Source organism: Pseudopodoces humilis, chromosome 11, assembly GCF_049639895.1.
Source record: "Pseudopodoces humilis isolate 2021_Gansu_Grassland_sample_001 chromosome 11, ASM4963989v1, whole genome shotgun sequence".
Classification (NCBI taxonomy): domain Eukaryota; kingdom Metazoa; phylum Chordata; class Aves; order Passeriformes; family Paridae; genus Pseudopodoces; species Pseudopodoces humilis.
Window position 1 is genome coordinate 3,364,438 of NC_142210.1, and position 14,120 is coordinate 3,378,557.

At 40.1% G+C, this 14,120-nt stretch overlaps 1 protein-coding gene and 1 long non-coding RNA gene across 2 annotated transcripts in view; one reads left to right on the plus strand and one right to left on the minus strand.

Moving 5' to 3' along the window:
* The window catches only part of RBP1 (retinol binding protein 1), a 15,723-nt gene continuing 1,603 nt past the window's right edge, over nucleotides 1-14,120 (minus strand). The window contains exons 3-4 of the mRNA XM_005529491.3: nucleotides 3,291-3,392; nucleotides 1-210 (exon numbers count right to left, since the gene is read on the minus strand). Of these exons, the coding sequence (XP_005529548.1) occupies nucleotides 157-210; nucleotides 3,291-3,392 (156 nt within the window). The 3' untranslated portion in view covers nucleotides 1-156. The remainder of the gene's footprint in view (nucleotides 211-3,290; nucleotides 3,393-14,120) is intronic.
* LOC106628513 (uncharacterized) overlaps nucleotides 8,381-14,120 on the plus strand; it is a 24,762-nt gene continuing 19,022 nt past the window's right edge. Inside the window, exon 1 of the long non-coding RNA XR_001331913.1 lies at nucleotides 8,381-8,461. This is a non-coding gene — a long non-coding RNA (uncharacterized LOC106628513). The remainder of the gene's footprint in view (nucleotides 8,462-14,120) is intronic.

A 14,120-nucleotide genomic window follows, 5' to 3' on the forward strand; every position in this document is an offset into this window, starting at 1 on the left:
AATTTCCTAAAAATATTTTATCCCAACTATACAGTTCTACTGTGATCTTCATTTCTGTGTTTGTTCTTGTCACTGAGGATGCTCAGCACCAGCATTTGGAGAGTTGGTGGCAAGTCTGTAAATTCTACAGTTCTTCACTCCTGTGGAAGCAGTAGCTCACTGCACCTTCTTAAAGACCTGCTTGCATGTGACTCCACACACTCTTATTTCCTAGGAAGAGAAAGTAATTAAAACCCACAATTTTTACATAGGACACAAACATTATGGATTCATGTGTATGTCCAGCTGAATTTGAATCCACAATTTTCTATTAAATTGGATTGGAAGGTTTGTACATATTTCAGCCTATTTTTCATTGTAAAAGAAACCATCTGGTTTGGGTTTGTTTTCTGCTAAAAGGTGGAGCAAGGGAAGATATTTTGGGATCTCTGATCTTGAAGGGCCAAATATGTTCCTGGTGCATTATTCTCTATTTGCAGTGAGTAATATACAACTGCTTTAGGCCTTTGGAATGGGCATTTTCTATTTTGGATACATAAAGAAGTGGGGATGGATTTGCCTCACCAGCTCTGTATATGTGTGGTGGTGACTGGTAGCTCAAGCCTACAGATTCAGAAATCAGAAATTTAGCAACACAGAGCTCATGGCTACAAAAGGCAGGTGACAGCAGATGTGCTCCAGGCTTGTCCACCTGCAGTGAGGTTTGGCTGAAAGCCCTGGATGCATAAAGCTGTTCCTTTGAGCTCCACAAGAGCTTTCCCAAACCATTCTTGCTGATCTCTGGATCTCTGTGAGCTGGGCATGAGTAGGGGCAGAGTTTCCCTCCTGGGTTGGGATTTGCTGCTGTTTGCCTGTTCACCCATCCCCGTTCCTGAAACTCCTCAGGTTTGACCTGGGAAGTGAACACAGGTGTGTGTTCCTGTGGCAAGGTTTAGGTGCAAGAAAAAAAAGAGTGTGGAAGCTCTTAAAGGACATAAAGACAGTATTTATGCATGACCTAGCAGAAGGGATGCACTTTCCAGTTCAAGATGAGACTTTTAATAAAGCTCCTGGAATATTTTGCAGAAATTATGTACATTTCTTATGGGGGACTTTGATAAAATGACTTTAAAAACCCTTAAACTAGATCAATAACCTTAACTGACATATGTTGCTCGACCCCAATAAGAGCAAGTGCTTCATGCTGAGTTGGTGGAGCAACAGACTGATGCAATGACTTTAGTTAGGACCTGTTCTGTTCACTCCTGCAGAGGTAACCCAGAAGATGGAGTTTGGAATAAGGGCTGAGAGACCAGCTGACAGTGAAAAAAACTATGGAGCAGAAGCAAACACTACAATAGAAAAGGGCAATAAAACTTAAAAGGAAATGGGGAATGGTCAAATAAGTCACTCACATAAAATAAAATCTAAAAGGAACTACACAGTACAGACCACAGAATGAAATGAAGAAAATAGGAAGTGATAAACTACTAAAGGATGTGGCCCTACTCTCTGCAGGGCTGTGAAAAAAATAAATTAACACTTGGCGTTGTTTAAAGTTCAATAGGATCATAAAGCTATTGAAGTATTAATTCTTTAAAGATAACTGCTCATTGTATCATAGAACTCTTAAAAGGACAGAACCTAGTGATCTTAGCTGATCAAAAATAAGATACTAAAGGGGACTCTACTGTACTTTTAATGGAGAGAGCTGCATTAACAAGGACTGGAGAAATAAAGGGGACATCATTTGAAATTGATGAAATACAAGAAGTGAGAAAATTGAAATACTGAGGAGTAGACTCTAAAATACTTGGTTACTTCCTTTGCATGAAATAACTTCTGCATACATGGGAGACAGATTGTGGTAAATTTTCCAAGTGCCAGTGAATGAATGCAGGAGCTGGCAGGTATGATCCAGAATTCTTCCCAGCCTTCTGAAGAGCAGCATCAGAGTAGTCAGGTTACCCTGGGCTACCTAAACTGGCACTAAACACAAGTATTTGAGCAATTGAATCTGAGTTCCTGACATCTAAAATCAACCTCCAGACGGGGAGTCTAGGAAGTGCTCTGGGCATGGAGGTCCATGGCCAGGCTGTGTGGCTAGAGCAGGAATCAGAGGAAGGATAGCAGAAAGCAGGCTTGAAGGAGTTGGTGCTGGGGACAGAAGATGGGAAGAGAATGCCTGGGAACTAGCAAAGGCCAGAAAGCAGGATGCCAGTGCAGGGAAATCCAAGAGCAGCTGGTGCTATTGTGTGCATGTGGAGGAGAATGCCCAGATGAGCAGGACTGAGGGCAGCCAGGTGTGAGCTGAACTCAGGCCAGGCACTGTGATGGGTAACAGGACCTGGCGTGGCCCTGCAGGCTGTGCAGCTGGGAGCAGGGTGGAAGTGCTGAAAGGTGCTGCTGGGAGTGTGCATGCACAGGAAATCCAGGCTTCTCCTTCTCGCTGCTGCCTCTCCTCCAGGTGAGCCTTGGCCTCAGCTCACTCACACAGCAACCCTCTCCCTGCTTGTGCTGCACCAAGTACAGGTGGGAAGATCTATCATAGCCATTCCTCTCCTAAACTGGATTCTGGGACCACCAATACTTCCTCAAAATGACCTTTGGTAATAAGGGGCTTGGGGTACTGCTGCAAAGATTTCCTAACTCTGCTACTGATTTCAACATTTAGAAGATATCATTTTAGACTGCTGAATGCTAATAGTACTGCACAGTGAGGAGAAATGGAGGTTGGAGTTTATTATCCCAGCAGGAACACTGCCTTTTACCCACACTGATGAGAGAGTGAGGATGCTATAAAGAGATACAGGACAAAAGAACAGGCATCTTCTTTCAGGTCCTGTTCATTTAGAAAGATAAAAATGATGATTTGGAAAAAACCATCAATTTCAAAAGCTTAACTGCCGTTTTAGTTCTCTAGGCTATAATGTAGTGTGGCCTGTAATTATTTTAAAAGAACAATGATGTATTTTTCTCTTATTGTTGGGTGCTCAGTTTCACAGCTCCCATACTGAGTATTTTACAGACAGTGAGGTGCACTCTGGTAAATGCTTTCCTTGTGTGAACATTTCAGCCTGGTGAGTCTGGACAGACACTGAGCACAGAAAGAGCATTTGAAATTGTCAGGCTTTGTAAGGGATGTAAAAACATAATGTCTCCAAATGAAATTGTTGCTTTAGAGACAAGTCAAATGCTGCACCAGTACACAATCATGTCAAAGCAAGCCAAAATGACATAGCACATTCCCTACTATGTTATAGCTAACCATTTTAATGGAGGGGCATTCGAAACTGCTGACATGATCTTACCAGGTGCATTTCATCTCCTTCGATCCACTGGGTCCAACCACGGCCTTCCTTCTCTCCATTCTGTACACAAAGCAGCTTATCTCCATCCCAAGACACAGTGGTCTAACAAAACAGACATGTTTGGTATTACTGTAATATTCTCTAATATTATGATGAGTTTCTGTGAAGCAAAACTTATCTCTAATGATGAGTGCATCTCATAAGAAGAGAGATTGGAGAGTGTTGTACTACTTAGGATAACTACCAAAGAAATGAGCTTGAACAGAAAGTTGCTGCCCAAATGCCTGCCAAAAACTTGGAGGGATGAGATAAAGCAAGAAAAAAGTATCATCAAAACCATTGCGTAAGAACAGCCTCCTCTTTCCCTGCTGAAAAATGCAGGAGCAGAATGGCTCTGCAGCCTAACACTGCATTTACAAAAGGAGCTGAAAACTTAAGATCTAGTTTGGTTTTTTACACCCTGTGAATGATTCCCCAGCTGCTCTACCTGAAAACAATTCCCATTTCCTGGCACTATGGATGACCAAAGCTTTTGAATACTGAGCTGGCTTTTCCTCATGTGTCAGCCTGCCTTCCTGCACAGAGCAGAGTGGTTTGGTACTTTGTCAGCATCTGGCTTTTTGCAACTGAGGCTGGGGAACTACTCGAGCCAGAAATGGCAGAGTAAGTCAAGAGTCAGGTGCAGTAATCCATACTGCACTTCTGGGAATATTGGTGCTGTCCTGAGGGGTTCAGCAAAACCTGATTCATAAAACTCCTTCACTGTATGTGTGTGCATCCTGCAGCCTGTTCCTCTGCTTTGCACTTACTGACAATTTGCCTTTCCTGTCTCCCTAAGACAAAGAGAAGCAATGCTCTGTAAAATACTTAAAGAGGGAGGAGCAGAGACAGTTTGTGCTTCATGAGGATAGTTTAACATTAGTATTAGCACATGGCCTGTAAATCAGCTTGTTTGAAGGTGCTCTGAGAAGTAAATATGGAATTAGTGTCTACCTTGTAAAAGTCTTCAGCCACTGCTTGCATGTGCAGTCAGACATGGAGAGATGATGAATTCTGAGCTGTCATTAAAGATCACTTTACTTAATTACTGCATCCATCCTGTGTAGTTCCCGAGAGAAGTCAGCCTACATTCTTCCTGCTGGTCATTAAACCCAGTTCAACACTCCAAAGCTATCCAGTCCTATTTATTTCATCTGTCACAAACAGTTAATTCTTAAATGATAACCATGACAGCCACTACCTTTGAATGAGCGCAGGCAGCAGCCTCCTCCCATGGGAAGCTTTAGACTAAACCAGCATGGAAAATGAATCACTGCAAGAGTGCCAGGATAGATAATCATGGGCAAGGCCATGGGATTGATCCCATCAGTCTGTCTGCACTACAAGGGGGCTCTGAGAGACAAACTCACGTGTCCTTGTTAAAGAAATCTCTCTAATTTAGAAAATGCATTCACAAATTCTTCCGTTCTCTTTTGTAAACTGATATATTTAAACCAAGCAGTAGATAACATTTAATGAAATCATATCTTTTTAATGCAAAAAATGCTAATGCAGGAAGGAACAACATATTTGGGTAAAGCTGTAGTTAATGTGGTCACCATTACCTAAATCCTCTCCCATATCTGAATCTGCACACATCCACTGAAGAGATAGAAGATAACAAACAACAGGAGTAAAAGTGACTAATGTTTAATTTATAAGTTAACATATCTACAAATTTCTGATTCTAAGAAATGAATGTAACAGAAAATGAATGATGATTTGTAGATGTGAGGGATACTGTGGAATGAAGCAATTGTATGTGGAACTTTGCTTAATAACTGCACTTATTTATATCCATTGAGTAATAGCTCAGCATAGTTTAATCTTTAGCTTAACAGTTAAATTTGGTGGGTTTATATGTGAATTCAGAGGCAATACAACATGATAAAGTAGGATCCAACTTTATTAGTCCTACTAATGTTCAAAGTCAGTTGTGAGTGTTACACTGACTTAGTACACTTGGGGGAAATAGAGAAATATTTGTAGCAGCACAAGGAAATGTTAACTTTTCAGCCTCCAAGGGTGATTGAAATTGTTTCATCTCAGAAAACAACATAATTTTTTCTCAGGATTTTTTGTTTTTCCAGTCAAGATTAGAAATTGCTTTTTGCAATTTGGTGGTAACCACGAAGAGTCTAAATCCACAGACATTAACCAAGCTGTCTTATCAGACAATATTCTCAGGGATCCTCTGCTTTCCCTTTGAGAAATATAAATATTGAGGGGATATGAGTAAACCATACAATTCCTGATTTCTGTATGTAGCTGTTTTGCTCTGAATGTTATAAAGGGCAGAACACATTGCAAGAGAACATAATGGGATTTTCTTTGTTGGCAGGAACTATCACTTTATGACAGTAAGATTGATCAGTGGCATATGTATCCTTTAGGTCAAATTGTAATGTCTCAATGTCTCTTTTATTAAACTAATACATAAAATACAAAATTCTCTTTTATCTCAGATTTAAACATGTCCTTCCACCCCAAATATCTCTCCTGAGACACACAGTGAGTGTTAGCTGAGGCTGAAGTTGCTCTGGCTGTTAATGTGCCCTGGCTGCTGTCAACATTCCACCCTCTACAACATCTAAAGCAGAGCAACACTTGCTTTACAACATTCCCAAATATTTGAATCAGAACATAAAAACGATTCTCCAGAAATACTGTAGGGCAAATTGCTGTATCAAAGAGCAAGGATTTATTTTTGAGGATGGGATCAGGATATTGCCATGGTGTAATCAGGAGCCAAGCACTTGCAGACTGCTAAGGCACTTCTGTGTGACCCTTTGGTTCTTCCTGGCACACACTCCCAAGATAAACAAACACTTTACCTTTTATGTAAAGCTACTTTCCTTAGTAAAGTATGCCTTTGTAATGAGCCTTGTTTGCCCCCATTTTGGTAATAGCATTAGCTAAGGGCTGCCTGGTTACAGAGCTGCTGTCACCTGCCCGAACAACTGAAAACCCTTGCCATGGTTTGGGGGATGTGGCAGCCCAGGCACACAGCTCCTGCTCCTTGTCCTCTTCCACGTGAGGGGGACAGGCAGACAAACTCCAGGCACACAGAAAGCTGCAGCTTCCAGTAACAGAACCAACTAGCTGAAAATGGAGTATTATTTCTCTAAAACAGAACTCTTGACTTTTCGAACATCTTGTACTACTTGATAATAAATGGAAGACACTGTTTATTCCTTTCAACTACACAGTACATAATCTAACTCACCATGAGCAAGCTTAAATCTTGCTCACTTCCCACTTGCTCATACTTAACCCTGAGATGAACACTTCCTAGGTCAGGTGCATGTAGTTCTGTAGGAAGCCTCAAGAGAGAATGGCAGTGAGTGCAATCAGCCAGCAGCACTACCAATAGTACTAAAAGAACACCACAAAAGGTGACTGAGGGAGGGAAAACCAGGCAGTCTTGCCTCATTTAACTCTTCCCCAAAATTCCAACCACCAATATTGCACATTTTTCAGATTATGTACACTTTGTTCTTGAGGTATATTAGAGAATGGAGCTCTTCTGGGAAGTGAAAAAGCCTTTGAAGCCAGAGAAAACAAAAAATGTTTTTTTTTATTTTCTTTATGTTTTTTTAAATTTTCTTTAGTTTTATGGTATGGTTTCTGTAGTGTTTCACTTTTTATGTACTTTGATATTCTCCTTTTACTACTTGGGCATCCACATACTTTTGTTAGTGATTTAATCTCTTTGTGTTATGAAGTTTTAAATTTATATGCATAGCACCACCTGAATCTTCCTGAATATTAAAGTTGGTGGAAATGATAATTAAAGTATTCTCATTACTGTTTCCCAGTTATGAGACATGGTGGATTTATTAAATGAAGTATTTAGTAACCCCTAAACAAATTACTGACTATGTATCTGCTTTTTCTTTAGCAGCAGCAACTGTAGTGAAATGTTGCACAATTTCAGCTTCTGGTGGCAAATCATCCTGACCCACAGGTAGAGACAGTGACTTTTGTAATTTACTGAAATAGTCATCAAACCTTATCAGGGTACTTTGCATTTCCCAGTGAGGTCTAAGTGCAAAGACATTTGGTGCTGGTTTCACAATATTCCTCATTCCCCTGCTGGCAGTTCCTGTGTGCCTGCCTGGGTCAGGGGCTCAGCAGCTGAGGGTACAAAATGGATTTTACAGATGAATGGAAGAAAACAACTTTTTTTTTTTCAAGCAGTTCCTGAACATTTTTTTTAATGCTGCATAGATTTTTGACACATTACCTTTACAAGTATGAATTGCAGCTCCCACCTTTCATCAAAAATACGTTATTGATTTCCTATCTGTAGCAGAAACACAGCAGCACCAGTTCTATTTTTCTCCTGCCTCCCTCAGAGTGTTGTCTCTATACATGGAGCACCAATGACTGCAAAGCTAGGTGTGCACCACACTCCCTGCTCCATCTCTATCCAGTAATTCTCTGCTTGGGAGAATGACAGCCCATTTTACAACTGTAATTATGTAATTATGATCAAAGAAGGATTAAAAAAATGGAAAGTCATTTTTTTTTTAGATCAGATGAAACAAAAAAATCCAATTTGAGCTGTGTCTTGTAAATAACACCAAAGAAAGTATCCTAGAACTTTTGGTCAAACACAGCAATATCTCCAACAAGGTATTTAACAACTTCTCAAGATAAACCATTTCATCTGTACTGAGTACAAAGTGATATAAAAACCTCTTGTAAGCGGTTTTTTGGGGTAAAAAATGAAGTGCTGATAGGATAAACTCCTTCTGATGTCCCAGACAAAGTCCAGTATAGCTGTGAAGGAGAATTCTGCCAGGTGGTCACTCCCTACAGCCTTTATGCAGGAGGCTGCTCCAGGGAGTACAGCCATGGGGGTCACCTCTGCCCCTGAAACCCCTTTTGTCTCGTCACATCTGCATCTGGAGGTTCTGGAAGAAACTACGGAGAAAAAAACAAAGCAAACAGAACAATTTCTGGCCTTTATCTCCAGATCGTGGTGCTGGCCAAAGGCTGAACCTATTTCACTCTGCTGCAGCTCAGTCAGGGCAAAGTCTCCTTTGCTTTTGTCATGGCCAACATCTCCAGGGGCAGCACTGCTGGAAAAGAGGCTTAGGACCGGAGTGAGAAGTTTTAGATGAAAGGTAAGCTGCTGTCATATAGGATCAGACCCTAAATGTTCCAATTCCTTATTTTGAATCCTTGCTCATAAGAGCAACAGAGCAAAGCAAAGACAAGGCATGTTCCAGGGACTAGGAAAGTGAAGCTGCAAAGCTCTGGGCTATGACAGAATGTGGGGGGAGGTAGAGAATCAATATTTTAGACAGTGCATATTGCTCTATTTCTTAGGAATAGGGGCTTTTTTCCTCACTGAAATAAAATTGTATACAAATAATACAAAACTAGGAAAACTTGTATATCCCATGCCAGAAAAAAGAGTAAAAGACATCACATCCAATTCACTCTGTGCAAAGATCAGAATCGATTCTAAGACACTTACTGTTTAAATTAATGGCTATAACTAATTTATCCCCTGTGTAATTTTAGCAAGATGCTACTGCACATAACACTAATGGTTTGTCATTCAAAATCGGATTTGTTAAGTCTGGTTCTCAGCTTTTCAGCTGATTCTGATTGCACTTTCTGCATTCATAACTCTCAGAGCTTTTTAGAGTTCACAAAAAGCTGAAATGCTAAACCTACTCAAACCCACTTTCCCTGCAGAGCTTCCATATGCTAGCAGCAGTTTTGTGAGTAACCAGCTCCAAAGCTTCTAATCAGCCTCGTGGTTTAGACATGAATCCAGCCCTGCAAAATGTGAAGTTTATGACATTTCTATGGCCAAAGATTCTGATCATCTCATTTGCTATCACTGTTCAAATGTGCTGAGCACATCACATCCAGGCAGTAACTAATGCCCAAGGAGCAAGCAGGGTGGGACAAGGCAGGAAAAAGGAAACTCTTCCTCCTCACTGAGGCACAGACAGAAGGGACCAGAGTCCATTGTGACAGAGATTGAGACAGACCCAGCTACCTGGAGTACCTGGAGCCTCAGAGGGGTTGTTGACTGGAGGACTTTTATTCTTGTTGAGAGCAGTTTGTAAAGGACGAGAAATACCAACAGAAAACTATCATAGTCTACCTCTTAAATTACACCTCCCTCCCCCCCAAAATAAAAAAATCAGGGATTACGCCAATGAGGAGCTGGGGAAGTTAGAGTACTGCAAAGAGACAGGAGGCACTAAATCTGAGAGAAGACCAGCCCCAGCAACAGTGATTCTAGAATAATGCTTGTTCCACCAAAGTATAGGAGAAAATACAAGCCCAAAAGGGTAAAGAAATAAAGCAGCTAAATCAGAGGGATTGAGTAAAGACATATTGCTGATCTTGCATCTTACTGGACAGGCACAATTTATTTTGAATCTTCTCACCCTGTGGGAGATCCCTCCTGCAATTCCATGAAGTGGAATGTTGTTTATTGGTTGTTGTTTTTCTGGCAGCAAAGTCTTAATTCCCAGACCTGCTCAGACCTAGATTAACACCTGTGAATTCCATTTGTGTAACAGAGGAACCTGCCTAAATAGTTAAATAAGCTTCAAGGGCCATGTGATTTTGTAACAGGGCTTTATTCTGACCTTGCAGTGGTATAAATCAAATTATGGCCAGAACAACTACCTCCACTGCAGTTTTCCTGAAAACAAACCTGAGAGGAATCAGTGTCACATTAGGCATGTTTGTTAATTAAAACAGAGCCATGATCAGTTTTGAGCAACTTCCCTCCCTTCAGCAGGATTTGGCACAGTCAGGTGTCTGTGAACAGTCCTTGTGTGGCTGTTTCAAACACTAACTGACATTTCACATGGTAAGATGTTTTCTAGATCTGATGAGGGAACTCTACAACTCCCAAATCCTCCTCACCCTCCCCACCCTAGCAAGTTTCACTTAGGACTACAAGTTCTGTCAGTTCTAATAAAGGAACCCTAAACACCCACTTGTTAACTTATTCATGGTTATACCCCACTTGTATTCAGGTTTAGATAACTAAATGGTTAGGATGTATTATTTCCCACATTCACTTTAAAATTCTTGCGGTTTTCTCTGTTTCCCAGCTCCCTGCCTTTGTCATTTCATTTCCTGCTTCAATGGAAGAAGAAAATTACTGTATCAGAGAGCACAAGGTTCTGAGTTACCAAAGCACCTCTCATATGCTTGGACAAACACTCAGTTATAACACAACTGTTCTCAGTTATCCAAGAAATTCTGCTCTTCTATATTTAGAACATAAAATCTTTCTTGATTTTTTAACAGATCACTTGCCCTTAAGTTTCTGTCAAAAGAGATTAATTCTGCATAGTGTAAGATAAAGCAATTCAGGCTTTCAAATGCCTGAACAGCAGAGAATAATTACAATGCAAAAGTCTTCTCTGACTTTACCAGCAGAATCATTAGAAAACTAAAAATTTTAAGAAAATAATTTTTGCATCTGAGCTATTCAATTTTCAATCTGCTTTGATTCACTGAATGCAAAGACTTGCAATGTGAAACTTCAGCCTTCATATCAGTATTTTAAGGTTTTTCAGTTAACTTTTTCATAATTTCTTTATGAAACACTAAGTAAATTACACTGTGAAGGTACAGAAGGCTTATGTGCCTTGTTCCTATGTGCTGGTCCGTATTTCACACTGTAGATGTTTCACCAGCTTCACTGGTTGTGACAGTGAGAAAGAGAAGCACAATTTCCTTTTTTTGCACACACACACCTTTGTAGTAGATGTTTTGAACATTGTTATCTTTGATGGTAATTTAATCACCTCAGTCTTGAATCTTTCCTTGGGCTCATAGCTGTTCAGTGAATCTGGACCTCAATATCCTGATTGAGAGCATTCCAGCAGCCCAAATCACACAATGCCACTGGGGCACTTTCCTAAACACAAATGCACATACTTTCAGAGATGGGTTTGGATTAATTGTTTCAATAATGCTTCCTCTTGCATGCAAAGTAAATTTTTTCCACAGTAATGCTGATATAAATGAAACAAAGTTTCATACTTAGAGCAACACCTGAGATGGTAAAAAAATCACAAATTGAGATTGTAGAAATTCACTTTAAAATTGAGGAGATTTAATGATGAGACTGGAGCTTCACTGAGAATTAAGATAGCAGGATCAAAGACTCAGTGTGAGAAATACTAAAGCCAGAGCTCTCCATTTAACTTGAAATTTCTCTCCTGGTACATTCTCCATTTGTTAATATGTTACCAATTAAAACTATGAACAAACTCTTCAAAGCAGTTGAAACTTGACTACATGCTTCAATTCACATCATGTGAGAAAAAATGTAACCCAAATTCATGCCCTAAACTTCTTTCTACACCATCTAATGTACACTTTGGGACATCTAAAAGAATGAAAGATGTTCCTGAAGATGTAAACTTTCATTTTACATTTGTACTTGAAACTGCCAAGTTTTTAACAACCTGAATTGTTAAGTATGATTGAAGTTGCAGGAAGATCTCTTTCACAAAACTGCCAAGTGAATAGATGAAATTTTTATCTCAGAGTGGGTGGAAAGCTCAAGGAGCACTGCTACCATCATTTGTGATCTCTCCTGTGGTCAACTATCTCCATCTTTGGTTTTGCAGAACACGGAAACTGCATCTTTGACTGAACTGCAGGGCTTTAGAGTTTCCAAAGTATCACATTTTCACTTCCCAACAGAAACAAAATCCTGAAGCACCTGATGTCACCAGCTGCTGTTCCCTCTATCCCTCCAGAGAACAGTCACCCAAAAACATGTGTATGCAAGAGAGCCAGGCTGAGGGTCAGAAAAAGGACAAACTGCAATTGCTCAGGTTTATCCTTCTCAATTAACTCCCTGATGCAGACAGTTCAGACAGGCTCCCAGGAGTGACCATCTATAAAACTGAAAAAAACCTTAATCGCAAAGGAGGAGAGGGCTTGTACTTTCCTAAGAGTATAAAGTTCCTAATGTCAAAACTTCAGCTTCTAACATAAGTATCAGCAAAACTTTTTAGCCCTTCCTCCTCATGGACAGTACTGATTTGGAATTACTGTAGTTACACTCTACCCTGACTGGCCTGAGGATATGTTTTACAACTGAAAGGTGAACACAATTTCAGTGAATTACACACAAGATCTAACCTGTCCACCATGCTGATACTATTTTTTCAGATATATTAACTCTAGCTAGATGACATATTCTTCATTAGAAGAAAAAACAATCCATACTTCTAGGAAGGATTACTTCTAAGGTTATTTTTGCTAGGCTCCTGATGATTGCTCTGCTGTATAGATTAATGTTTAATGTGTAATTTGTCTTATCCATGTTACTTTGTACTGCTCATACATCGAGCTCCTTGGATAAAACTTGCTCAGTGGTCTGCTCAGTCCACAATATAAATAACAATAATTGATTCACAACCTCTCCCATTACACAGGCTGACTATTAATGATTAAGCCATTTATGGCATGCAGTTCCACAGGCTCTACATGAACAAATGGAACATGAAGAATGATATTCAACCTTTGATTTTATGGTGCTATTCTTTGTACCACCACTCAGGGACTGGCCCAGAATCTCTTGTAACCTCCATGACTCTTCTCTCACAAGACTCTTTCTGCACTGTTGGAGTCATTTTGCTGCTTAACAACTACAAATTTTGCCTGGCATTATGGTTATAAGATTAGGACTGAAGTCACTTCAGAAAGACAGCTTCTTGTACTGTCTTGCTGTTGACAAAACAGAGGTCTCATGTAGAAAAGAAATCTTTAATAATAAAATTGAACTATAAATTGTGATGTGCTGCTACAAGGCAAATGGAGTACCAGTGACCTGAACTGTCCAGCTACAGCTGGAGACCACAAATGGAGATCTCTTCATGGTCATGGAGACCATGGAGATCTCTGGGGGGGTCTTGTGGAATTACATCCCTCAGTCCTTAAAAAAGCCCAGTCAGAGTCAGTGACTGCCCCTGGCTATTTGGGGTGTTTGTTTGTTTGTTTGTTTGTTTGTAACAGGCAGGAAGGTGCTGATAACTTCTGCTTCCAAGGTTGAAGAAGCATTTCCCACTAAACAGTAGACAGAGGAATGTCTGAGTAACCTTTGAAAGTAGGCTGAACTAGGTTCTACTCCAAACCAATCAGTTGTTGCAGTGATTGAAATTATCTCTCTCTAGTTTCTTCTTTCTAGTTTAACATTTTGAATCCTTCCCTTATCACTCAATTTAGCAGAACAGGGTAGAGAATTTTGGCTTGTTAAAAATAATAAAATATTACTTCTTTCCACCATGCAGAGGATGGTTTAGTTCTCCTTCAAATGGGAGTTTAATGATATTCAAGTACAGATAATGCTTACACAGGGACAGTTCTGTGCACACACACACCTTTGTGGCAGATGTTTTCAACATTGCTATCTTTGATGGCAGTTTAATCATCTTAGTCTTAAATCTTTCCTTGGGCTCATAACTGTTCAGCGAATCTGGACCTCAATATCCTGATTGAGAGCATTCCAGCAGCCCAAATCACACGATGCCACTGGGGCACTTTCTGAAACACAAATGCTCCTCCCTTCTGTCCGTGGTGTATTCTGCACTCTCATTAAACTTGTACCCTCTGTAACAAGGACTACAGAGGGATTTGCTGAGACACTCAGTAAGTGACCATTCTTTTTCCCTGGTCCTCCAATTTTTTCCCTTTCCTGCAATGATCAGGGCAAAAGCAAATTTGCAAATCTTAGTGTGAGAGAAAAATATTTCTATTTAAAATAGCACTATCTTTCTCAGA